Genomic DNA, 12,776 nt, shown 5'->3' with positions numbered 1-12,776 from the left:
TATATATAAACAAAAATATTATATATGTATTATATATGTGTGTGTGTGTATATATATATATATATATATATATATATATATATATATATGTCTGACTTTTACTTGCCATTTTGAAATACTTCCTGATTAAAAGTTTTTAAAAGCTGGCTTAGTGGATTAAAGCATATGAATATTTCTGACTTCTGACATGTGCTGCCAGGCTGCTTTCTAAGAAGGCTGGCGCAGCGTAAAAGTCCAACAGCACAGGTATGGGAGTACTATGACACTTCAGCCTTACAAACACAGAGGCTTATCACTTGACAGGTGAAAAATTGTATTTCACTGTAATGTGCACTGATTTAATTACCACTGAGGTTTGACATCTGCCACAATATTTTGTCCCTTTCTGAATGTGTATTCATCTTCTCTGCCTTCTCAGCTCCTGAGATTTTTGCTGTTGTCTTAGAAGTGCTCTGAAGTCTTTCCGTACTGAAGGAATTAGCCCTTTGCCCTTTTTGTTAACAAATATTTCCTCTGGTGTTTTGTTTAAACTTAGGACACTTTTGATGTATGGAAATCTTTAAATACTTTCCTCTGAAACTTCTTCCACATCTAGAGATTGCATATTCATCAAGATTTATTTCTAGTTTTTCATGGTATTACTTTTTAAAATGTTTTTTAATGTTTCTGGAATTTATCACACTATGTGGTTCATAGCATGATTTCAATCTTTTCTTTTTTCCCAAATAGCTAACGAGTGTGCCATTACCATTTATTGAATGATCTTTACTTATCTCTCTGATTTATAATGCCTTCCTTTTCATATATTAAATTATTAGTGAGTCCAAATCTGGGCTTCATGTCCTGTTCTCTAAGCTGGCTGTTCTTGAGCTAATAAAACTCTCATTACATTACTTATTATATTACTAATATGATTTTATTCATAATAAACCCCAAACTAATTTCATAAGTTCTGATATTTTAGAAACATTGTCTTTTTATCTAGAATCATTTGTTTAAGGCCTCTTTTATGTCTTTCAGTAGTTTTTATGTTTTTTTTAATAGCTCCTATTATCTTTTTGTTATGGTTATTCCTAGACATTTTATATTAGTTGTTACTCTTGGCAATTTTAGAATTCTTGATGCCTCCCATCTGGTCTCTTCATCAGAAACTTGAAAATCCTGAACCACAGATCTGATTTAAACAAACGAGGTGAAAGGAGCTCGACAAGCCACGGGCAGCAGAAGATATTGTGAAACCTTGAGAGTTGCTCCATGTGGTGGCTGAGCTGTTCTCTGGAAACAATCTTCTCTATGAAACTACAGTTTCCAGCTCGACTTTCAGTTTTCTCAACATATAAAATTAGACAGTAGAAAAATCTGTGGCAGATTCTTACCCAGAAAAAGACAGCACTGGCACAGAGGGTTATACGTATACACTTTCCCCAGGTGGTGAAGGGAATACGCTCTTCTTCCTAATTAAAAAAAAAAAAAAAAAAGAAGTTTAGTCAATCAAGGGATTCCTCCAACGAAATGATTTTTCTCCTAATTGGTCACTGAATCCTAGGCTTAATTTTAAAAACAATTAGTTTTCAGACACAGCCTCCTTACTCATACTTGCATGTTTGCTTGTTAACAATTTCAGACATACATACAGCAAAACGTGTTCAGTGTTCATTTTCGTAATAGTTTTTGAAAATGCAAATGTGAATAATAAACTGTTTATCTGCCACGATCTGAGTTCAGGAGTCTGGGTATCTGACAATACCATTCTCGAGCTTGTCTTAGATTTTAGAAGTGACTGCAGTGAGAACCCAGAGTCTGTGCAGGACAGAAAGTTTCACAGATGTCTGCAAGTACTAGGGAGCCAATGTGTGTTTTCTGGTTGACCTTTAGGTATATTAGGTATAACTGTGAAGTTTTAGAGTTTCCATTTTATAGTTTATATGAATATATGTAGATTTTTCTAGAAATGAAATCAACAGTGTGATTATAGCTGCAAACAAGGACATGGCATTTACTCTCTGCCAGGTGCTATTCTAAGTAGGTTCTATCTATTAACTCAATCAATCCTTACCACAATCATATGAGGAAGCAACTTTCTTATTCCTGTGTCATAGCTGGGGAAACTACGGCACAGAGAACCTAACAAGTTGTCCAAGATCACTCAGCTAGTAACTTGCTGTGTTCAGATGTGAATTCAGGCAGTTTTGTTCCCAAGGCCTCACCACCACACTGCTGGCCTCTCTAGACACTGAGGATGTGTTCTCAATCAAGGTAAGATGAGAAAGAATGATAAGGAGAAATGAACCTTCATCTTCAATTTTTTAACAAGCAATGTTACAAGGGAAATTTAACTTATTAGTTGGCAATTTTAAATTTAAAATGGACAGATTTAAATTTCTAAAATGTCTTTTCTTCAGTATGTTGCCAATAACATAAGCTTTTGTTTTTCAGTATTCAAAAACGTTATGAACATCTGATTTTGTCTAAGTTTCAGCTTTCATTATGTACAATCTTTTACCAACACATGCTTTGACCCCCATCTTCCGTCCTAAACAATGGGAACGATTCATAATGGGGATTATTTAAAACTTGTTACATTGTAAAAGACAAATGTCGCTTTCTGTTGGGTAACTGAACCTCATTTTTTTCCATTTATAAAATGAGGAGGTTGAACTGCTCCCTCCAGACCCTTTTACTGCCAACATTCTGTAAATCTGTGAGTCAATTTATAAAGTCTATGGTTGGAGACATTTTCAGATGCTTTTGATAAAAGCATTTTCTTTCCAAGAGTTATTCATATTTAAAACCTACTGTCCTTATGCTGATGACTACAAGTACAATTAGCTCCAGATTTTCTGTGTTGATGGAAAGAGGCAATAATGCAGATGATTTAAAAAAATTGTCTTTCACTGGCTTTGGAATGTTTATACAAAGACATTATATAGTTTTATTTTTTAATTCTGCAGCAGCAGTAACAGCAGCAAATTTACCTTTCCAATTAGATTAAATGCCTAGCATGGGGCCTGAATATAGTTTGGCCTCAACAGATGTTTCCCTTCTTCATCCTTTCTCTGATTTTAGGATAAGAGTCACCCTACTCTGTGCACGTACCAACCAGAAGGGGGAGCAGTGACCGAGGCGTCGTGCAAGACAAAGGAGCTGGTCTACGATGAAAAGGTGGCTGTGATAATGAAGGACCATGTGAAACACTGAGAATCAACTATGAAAACCAATGTCTTTCCTTCTACATCTATGTCATAGAGTCTAATTTTTATTGGTACTGTGAAAGGACACAAATCAACGCATCTTTTCTTATACACTTATGTCAGAGGTTTTTAATTTTTTTCATGTTTATTGTTATTATGAAAGAAGGGACCACATTTATCGCCTGTGCCTACTGTTCTTAGCAGTGCTCCTTCACTTTGGCTGTACATGAAAAATCACCAGAGCAGCTTAAAAAATTCCTGTGCCAGAAGGCACCCCAGGCCACTGAGTACCATCAGAGTATATAGCAACAGAAGCCAGGCGTCAATATTTTTTAAGCGCCCGCCCCTACTCCGTGATTCCAGTGTGCAGTCAAGGTTGAGAACCCCTGCAATACACAGACTGAATTGCATCTAGATAACATACTCTTTACCTGAGTGATCTCATTTATCACCACATGCGTACACCGGGCCTCATATTCTGGCCGGGCTTGTTCTTCCTGCTGTAACTCGACCGTGTCCCATTCGTACTCAAGTTCTGCCTGGCGCCGCTTCCAAAACTCCAAAAACAAGGTAACTACCAAAGAGAGAACAGCATCATGTGGGTCTTCAGTGATGACTGATGCTTCAGAAATCTGTACTGAATACTATGAATTATCCACAACACTTGTGTATAGGGTCAATAAAATCTAATTTTACTTATTTATAGGCGATGCTAGTATTTAAAAGAGAGAAAAATGAGTTAATGCTTTTTTTAAAAGGAAAATGTTGATCATTTATTCAACTTGTGAAAACAGACTACAGGTCATGGGAAGGGCGGTAATGGGATGGTCAGAAGGCATCTGACTGCGTCTACTGCTAAAGCGTCCGCTCCTAACACATTATTGCCAACAAAACAACACAAGCAACTATTATAACTCAAAGCAGTTCATGGTCCACCCTTTAGTCTGCTCCTCCTTGCATCCCTCTCCCTCTCTTCCTTCCAAAGGGCTTGGGGGTGCAGGGATGAGAATGCTTCAGTGGTCCCCAAATCTTTGTTTTCCACCACCCAAGTCACCCCAATTAAAACAACATTCTTAAATGTGGAAAACTGGTATTTTTCTCAATCTTGTGCAAAGTATGGATAAAATAATTTTTAGAAATCATTATTTTTCAAGATTGGTAACTTCAAATACTAGACAAAAACAACATTAAATGTTCATTGAAAATGTGGTTTCAGGGTAAATCCCCTAGGCCCTTCTTCCAATCAGACTGATACCCCTAAGCGCTTCCTATATAGAAATTCTGGAATAAACACTGTTCCATCCACAAATATTTTTGAGTCTCTACTATGTGCTGAGAATAAAGAGAAAAAAGGGTATGGTCCCTGCTTCAAGGAGCTCCTAGGTGTATAGGAATTACAGTGAAGTGATAGTTACGGTGGACTTTTAAGACAGCTGTGATCAAAGTAAGCATGAGGTGCTCTGGGCACACAGAGCCACAATGTAACAAGGCTGTCTCAGAGGAGGGGACCACTGGGGTGAGCTGTGCGATGGTTTAGAGCTGATCAGGTGAGAGTGGAATGTTAAGGCCATTTCCCGTTAGGGAGCCGTGCGTGCAAAGGCAAGAGACCAAAGAGACCCAGGTACTTTCCAAGAGCTGCAAACAGACTGGAAGGGAGCACAGGCTGTGGTGAGGTGGGTGGGACAGCCAGGTGGAGAGATGGCAGGGGCACATCACGAAGGACTCTGTGTGCCTTAAAGGCGGAGGAGACATTGAAGGAAGTCGAGAAAGAGACTAGAGGCAGGGAGACCTACTGGCAGGTCCACAATGAGGCCTGCTTCAGCTGGGAGGTGAGAGAAGACGGCGTTTTAGCAGGTTGACAGATTGCACGCAGGTGTGATGGAAGGGGGCGAAAGAGGTCAAGGATGCCCGCCAGCTTTCTGGCTTTGGCGATGTCCTAAATTCTAGTGCCATTCCCTGAAATAAGAAGGGCAGGGAGAGGAGCAAGCCTGAGAGAGAAGATTACTGATTCGGTTCTGATCAGCTGCCTGTGGGCCACAGGGGAGATACCCGGTAGGCAGGTCAAAGTCTAGAACTCCAGAGAAAGATCTAGGCTGAGCCGAGACTTTTTCCTGTTTCCAGTGGTAACTGGAGCATGAGTGGATGAGCTCACTAAAGGAGCTACGGAGGGGTAGTTCTCACCCTGCCTGCACGTGAAGCACTGAGAGCTTTTGAAAAATACTGAGCCCAGGCACCACCCTCGAGATTCTGATTTTTTTGGTCTGGAGTGGGCCTGTGCATTGCTTTTTGTTTTTGGAAAGCTCTACTGAGCAGTCAGGGCTGTGAATCAACCTGTAGAGAACAGGGAGCCTTTGAGTGCGGAGCAAAGACCAGCTGCCCTGAAATCCTGCAGACCCCACTGCAGGCAGCCGGAGACATGGGGGGAAGCTCGGGATGGGCCCTGAGGAACATGAACGCAATGCTCCCAGACGGCAAGGACAATGGAAATGCTCAAAGCACCCACTTCCCAGAGATAATCTGGACTTTGGAATCAAGTTCGAATTCTGGTCTGACAATCATTAGATGTACGACTACTGGTTAAAGTGCTTCAACTTCCTGAGCCCCTGTTGCCTGCCCACCCCCCCGCCATGGAAAACGGGGGAAATAGAACCTACCTCATAGGCTGTTGTGAGCTTAATGACACAACATCTGTAACGGCCCTCATGACCCTCTGAGGTAACTATTATTACCATCCCCATTTTGGACACCAAGAAACAGAGGCACAGAAAACTTCAAATACTTGCCCGAGATAAGGATTGAGGTATCAAACCAAGGCATCCTTGGCTCCAGAGCCCGAGCCCTTCTTACGATGCGGCACTGCCCAAGCCACCTGCTCCATAACTTGCTTTCCGTGGGCTCTGCCCCGTGGCACCCACTCTGCTGAGATGCCATCACTGCGTGCCTGCCCAGCGTCTGATTCCAACACTGCTCCTCCAGGACACAATGCTAGTAACTGTCCTCCATCCCACCACTGTCTCTGTGGGTACACTAACCCTCACGATGCCACTGCTGTGACTACCTGCTGTTCAGAAGCAAGTATAGGCGGCAGCTCAGCTTTCTGCCATAGACGCTGCTGTCAATGAATGCAAAGAGCACACAGTTAGTGGGGGAGGCCACGTCTTGTCTCCTACTTGGCTGGGCAACTGGAAGGCAGCTAGTCCCCCTGTGGAACTTTGAAACCCAGTGTGGGAGTTATGTGAGGCTTCCTGGCCTCTTTACATAGGAATGATGTCCAGCCCCCAAGAGCCCCCCAAGTTGCAGTTGACACTGTCATCCACTGGCCCCATCAGGGAGCGGAGGTGATGGCCTGTAGTCCACCAAGTTCCATCTCCTTGCATGACAGCTACAGGGGGATGAATTAACACTGGAGAGTGAAAGCTACAAAGCCCTTGGGTATTATTTCCTGACACTCTCAGGTCACCCAAATGTTCCAAATCCTCTAAGTAAACAACTTTTAAGAGAAACCGCACTGACTCATCTGTCAGACCTCTGACAGCAGGACTGACTTGGCTTCTCCTGCTTTCAGGATGGGCCTCTTTCCCCTTCTGTGGGGGCTTCCCAAAATGAAAGAGCCTGTTCCTCATTTATGGGTAAGAGAGCATTTGTGACTCCTGACCAGAACCTTCAGAAGTAGACCTCTGGGCTTCCCTGGTGGCGCAGTGGTTGAGAGTCTGCCTGCTGATGCAGGGGACACGGGTTCGTGCCCCGGTCCGGGAAGATCCCACATGCCGCGGAGCGGCTGGGCCCGTGAGCTATGGCCGCTGAGCCTGCGCGTCTGGAGCCTGTGCTCCTCAACGGGAGAGGCCGCAACAGTGAGAGGCCCGCGTACCACAAAAAAAAAAAAAGCCCTCTTTGCGGGAATGGAAGCATGGTGCCACAGCTCAGCTACCCTACAGCCTCATCGAGCCAAGACCATAGCCAACACAAGGGGCCCCTGCTGGTGAGTGTTCAGTATGGAGAGTGATGCCTGCACCACTGAGAACCTGCCCAGCCATTCATGCCCTTGCCTCTATCCAGGGGGAAATGAAGCATCCGTGGAAGGAAAGCCTTGAGGGCAGCAGGTAACTATGGACCAAGCTGCATCTGGCTGTTCTTGCTTCCCACCTGACCCATGCTGGCTGCATGGGCAGATACTCTGAAAAGAGACCCCTGCTTGGGGGAATGAGCCAACTCTCCTTGGGCTGCATATGAAGCGGCACAGTATACATAGGAAGCCACCCACTTACCAAAGTCCCCTAGGCTCCCATCTCCTTGATAAATACCACGCATCCCCATCAAAGAGAAGACCCCTACTTTTTAATTTACTTGAGAATTCTACTGCCAACATTGCCTTACCCCTTCCACCCATGAAGTTCTTTCCACTCTGTGTCCTCCCTCTGCAACTATGAAATCAGTCCAATGCTAGTGTACATTCTGTCCGCAAGGGCACACTTTATTCCCTATGCTGACCTCAACTTGTGCGCTTCAAAATGCATAGCACTCATGCACCCTGACCTATATTTGCTTCCGCGTTTGTTGTTTATCATGCCCACTAGAATGTCACCTTCTTGAGGGCAGGGATTTGGTACTGTTCCCAGGGGAAACACTAGCACACAGCAGGCACTTGGATAAGTATTAGCTAAATGAATGTACTGTGGGAAGTCATCCCAGGGACTGGAGAACCTCCATCACCTGGGACGCCTGAAGGATGGAATCATCCACTCGGAGGGCCCAGCTGATTCCCACTGCTCCCTGCTATGCCCGACCGTCCACTGTCCACCACACTCTGCTCCGCCAGTCACGTGGGCCTGGATGAGCTGAGATGAGGATGTGACTGTTGATGGGTAAGGTTGCGGCAGCTCTAGCCCCTTGACTGCTGGGAGTTACTCAGGATAGACAGACTGAGGAATCATCATGCATACCGTCCTACCCCACAACTCACTCAAAGCACTAGGATTGCACATCAGAGGAAACCACTGGCCCTTTCCAACCTAAAGAAGTGGGTGTCTTTCCATTAATAGCCTCTTTATGAGCCCAGCCTGGAAAAAGCTTTCTAAAGCCACTTTGGATACCGTCCTTGTGTTTCTGTAATCCCTCTAAATTCTGTCATTTTAATTGAAATATTAGACATACAGATGTTTTTGAAATTTTTATTGATTTTCAATGAAGAAAATCCTCAATTTCCTCCTCTGCTAAGTAAAGAAAATTACTTTTCACTTTATTAAAAAAAAGCAGCTTACTTTCATGAATTTGTATCTTCAAACGTATCTATTTTTAAAAGAATTTGTGATGCAAGACATGAAAGTCCGTCTGTGTTTTGGCACCTACAGGTAGGCAGAGATGAAACAAACAGGACTGATCTCATGAGGCTGGAAGGCTGGGGCTTTCTTATTCCTGTTACAGAAAGAAGAGTCTGTACCTGTGTAGGTGAGGTAGGACCAAGGATGTGGAACCATCATTTTCCAGCCCATTTTTCAGAACCCCACACAAGGCAGTGCAATTATATCAAATAAATATTTCTACATCCTTCTAAAAGTTTGCTACAACTTTATTACTATACATTGCATTTTGTCATTGATCTAAACACTGATGACAACCAAATTATTTGCAGAACTCTTATTCTGTGCTTGTCACTTGGGGACCTCAGGTAATTTGCCTAATCTGCCTGAGTGTCATTTTCCACATCTTTAAAATGGGAGTGTAACAGCCATTTATATGTTCAGTATCTATCTAGCAACAGTATCAACAGGAGATGATTTATGAAAATCAAACTACTCTTCTCACAAAAAGCAACAGAAACAATTCTAATCAGTGCTATAGGGGAGGAACAGCGGTACCCTTCCCCTTCCTCCCTGAACTTGAACATAAAGGGTAAAATGACTGCTTTTGCCAAATCCTGAAATTGAGGATTTGGCCTGGTGAAAAATAATGATTGGGTAAGCAAATCCTCGAAACCTTGAGGGGCACAAACCCTGGGAGCTGTAGGAATGGGTGGGAGTTGCTCAGTTCCTCATTTCACAGAGCCAAGAACTTTGCAGGGTCCGTGAAAGACCCTGAGGGCCTAGCATAACCACCCAATGTTCTGGAGTATTCCTGGGCTACATGGCTGCTGACTCAGTGCTGTGCGTCCCAGAGTGAAAGCACCGGGACCTGGGCTGACTGTGCATATGCTGCCGGACAGGAATTTCCTGTTCTGTACCTTTTGCTCTCTCTCTCTTCCTGCAATAAAACAACTGGCCGGACTCCGGTGGGGAACTCCGCACTTATATTCTCTGGCAAGCCACACACCAGGCAGCTCTAGCTGACTGGTGAGAGACGGGACTCCTATACGAATATATAATAAGAGAGAAGGCTGCCTAGGACCTTGGGAATCAAAACCAGCTTGTTCTCTTAATCAGGACATTAAACAGCGAAAGAAAATATGCATCAGATGAAGAAGCTTCCCAATACACAGCGTTGGTGGCTGTATCCAGCAATGTCTAAGGACGAGGCACACCCTGGTAGACGGGAGCATTCTGGTTGCCTCGAGAGTTTGCTGCTGAAGGGCTGAGACATTGTATTGGGCCTTGAAACTAGTCAGGCCTCTTCACTCACAAAGGCAGACAAGGCAGATGAGCTTGCTCAGCCTGTATTCTAGCTTCCTAACTGAAAGACTATGAGATGGAAAATACATTTCTCAGGAAAAACAACAAGGTTGTACTGTATAGCACAGGGAACTATATTCAATATCCTGTGATGAACCATAATGGAAAAGAATATTAAAAAAATGTGGGCTTCCCCAGTGGCACAGTGGTTGAGAGTCTGCCTGCCGATGCAGGGGACACGAGTTCGTGCCCCGGTCTGGGAAGATCCCACATGCCGCGGAGCGGCTGGGCCCGTGAGCCATGGCCGCTGAGCCTGCGCGTCCGGAGCCCGTGCTCCGCAACGGGAGAGGCCACAACAGTGAGGGGCCCGTGTACCGCAAAAAGAAAAAAAAATGCCCATCATATGCATCTGTGTGTCACTTAAATCAGAAATGCAGCTGAATGGAAGCAAGGGTGGTTATAGACACTGTGTTATTTTGCTGGTATGGATGCAGCTGGAGAAGCAGAGACCTCAAACTAACAGTCGCAAGAGTCATTTTCTGATCTCCAAGTGCAGCTAGTTAGGGTGAAGGCTTCCTGAAATCCCCCCACTCCTCCTTATGAGCCAGTGGTCTGGTAAATCTCTAGGCCCAGCCTAGAACTCAAAGGTGAAAATTAAAAATTGCAGTCATGCAGCCAAAAGGCTGGCAGGGAGCATTAGACAGAAGTAGGTAAGAAACAACAAGGAATGGGGAGGGAGGATACGTTCAGAGCCTTTACTTCAATCGTGGTTAGTTGGTGTTTAGGACTTTAGGAGTCAGTGTGAGTAGATGGAATGCTTTGGCCTACAAGGGGGGATATTTTTCAAGTAAGTCCATGATTTGTGCTATATTTATTATAAAAGGTTTTCTACCCTCAACTTTCTAGGGAGCAGAAAAATACTCTGCCACATACATCTGGGCACAAAGGAGATGCTGCAGGAATATGATGATGGTGATATGAAAAACTTCAGTTCTGCAATTGCACGCTTTCTGTAATGAGGTTCACAGCAGTAGTTCTCATAAGGCAGAGGTAACAAGAAAAGCAATATCAGGCATTTAAAATAAAGACTTCATCATACATACATATCCTTAAAGATACATATATGGTGCTACGAGCAGGGCCGAAATGTTTTCTGCATTCTACCATCTGATGAAATAAAAGCAGTGGCTCGATATGCCTGTCAGTTCTATAAACGTGGTGTAGTTAATGATCACAGAAAGCAGGGTGGGCTAGGGACCTTGAAGTTCTTCTTTCCAGTGCCAAAGTTAGTATTTTTTGCTTTATTTTAAAAGTCTCTTTTAATTAGGGCTATCAGCATCCATTAGTATATGGAGTTCAATAGATGTGTTAGAATTTTATAGATTATGAACCAGTGCTGAGACTGAGGTTTACGCAATAGTTAAAAGTGACCCCACCCAAGTGTTGGGCACCCACCCTCTTACCGGGGATAAAAAAAAAAAGATTATTTTACAGTGGAGGAGTACAGAGAATCTTAATATATGACTTTGATCTTTAGTCTCCCATGTGTCAAATATTAGCTAGTGTTTGGCCTCCAGCCAAAACATGCTAAATGTCTGAACGACAGAGTGACTTATTAGGTAAGTTTGGCCTCCTTAGAGTTTATGCAGCAGTGGCAACTAATATCTCTTAAAAGTGTCCAAAATAATTGGCCTGTCTGTTCTGTGATTCATCTGAGGACCCTTCATAGGCACAACCACTGCAAAATAGAAATACCACCGAGGACACCTGTAAACAGCTGTATCTATACGTGAGCTGCATGTGTTGATGTGTTGTCTTCTCCAAAATAAAAGACTTGGTTCTGTTTCTTCCCCCAACTATCTACACCCTGAACACTATTTCCCCCTTGACTTACACAATGAAATTGGAAATGCATTTATCTTGGAAAGTGGACATTTTTTCTTCTATGGTAGAACAGTTACATCAATTAAACATGTGAAAGTCTGTATTTAAATAAAATGATAATTGCCTCATTACATTAATGAGGCTATTCAAAATAAATAATATATAGTATTAAAGCTTCTATATACAAATTATATTCTTTAGGATCATATCTGTTCTATTTATTAAACAGAATGTTACTATTATAAGAGTAGCAGCACATACCCATATAGAAGTGTATAAAGAAGAAAGCTTACCTGTAATCCTTGTGTTGCTGCTTTTCCCGAACCCCAAACCCTTGAAAGTCAGGTTGGATCACAGCTATGAGGGTTATTACAATAATGGCTCCCAGTGAATCGTGCCCCTGTGTATCCAGCCCTTGAGCAGTCCTCCCACCTCCTCATATTGTTGTTGGGTTGACCATGACTTGCTTTGGTTGATGGAACATTTGCAAACTTGATGCAAACACAGGCTTAAAAAATGCCTGGAGTGCGCTTCTCCTGTCTTGCTTCTCTTTGGAACCCTAAACTTCCATGTGAAGAATCCTGGGCCAGCCCACTGGAGGATGGGACACCATGTAGACCCAGAGGAGGTAGCCCAGCTGAGCCCCACAGACCAACCCCTCCTGGCGAACTATGCCTGGAGAATCTCCCAGCTGACGCAGAGAATCATGAGAAACAATAAACCTGTGTTTTAAGCCAATACGTTTTGAGGTAGTTTTTTACGCAGTAATTGATACAATGTCCTTAAGAATTATAAATGGAGTCTGGGGGGAGATGAAGTTTGGGCAATCCAAGAGACTAAAAGTGGGTTACCTTAATCGCCTATATAAAACCATATAATGCTATTTAGTTCGGTACTTGTATGATCTTAAGGTTTTTGTTTGTTTGTTTTTAGTTAAGAGGCAGGCAAAAGGAAACTGAAAAAAATGGACATAACTTACCCCATACCCCCATAAATACTGCAAAGACTAGGGTTCCAAAACTGTCAAAGAGGCACAATTTCTGGAAAATACAATAATAACATGTACATGAATCATGTTCTTCACTTACTAGGAGTCAGC

At 43.1% G+C, this 12,776-nt stretch overlaps 1 protein-coding gene across 3 annotated transcripts in view; it reads right to left on the bottom strand.

Annotated features, from left to right (window-relative positions):
• ANO6 (anoctamin 6) overlaps nucleotides 1-12,776 on the bottom strand; it is a 200,644-nt gene that overhangs the window by 37,632 nt on the left and 150,236 nt on the right. For all 3 annotated transcript variants that reach the window (XM_060024616.1, XM_060024618.1, XM_060024619.1), the window contains 3 exons: nucleotides 12,657-12,717; nucleotides 3,623-3,765; nucleotides 1,377-1,454 (listed from right to left, as the gene is read on the bottom strand). In XM_060024616.1, coding sequence (XP_059880599.1) covers nucleotides 1,377-1,454; nucleotides 3,623-3,765; nucleotides 12,657-12,717 — 282 coding nt within the window. The remainder of the gene's footprint in view (nucleotides 1-1,376; nucleotides 1,455-3,622; nucleotides 3,766-12,656; nucleotides 12,718-12,776) is intronic.

Source organism: Delphinus delphis, chromosome 11 (assembly GCF_949987515.2).
Source record: "Delphinus delphis chromosome 11, mDelDel1.2, whole genome shotgun sequence".
NCBI lineage: Eukaryota > Metazoa > Chordata > Mammalia > Artiodactyla > Delphinidae > Delphinus > Delphinus delphis.
The sequence above is the reverse complement of the archived record's forward strand: the minus strand, read 5'-3'. Positions and strand labels throughout refer to the sequence as shown.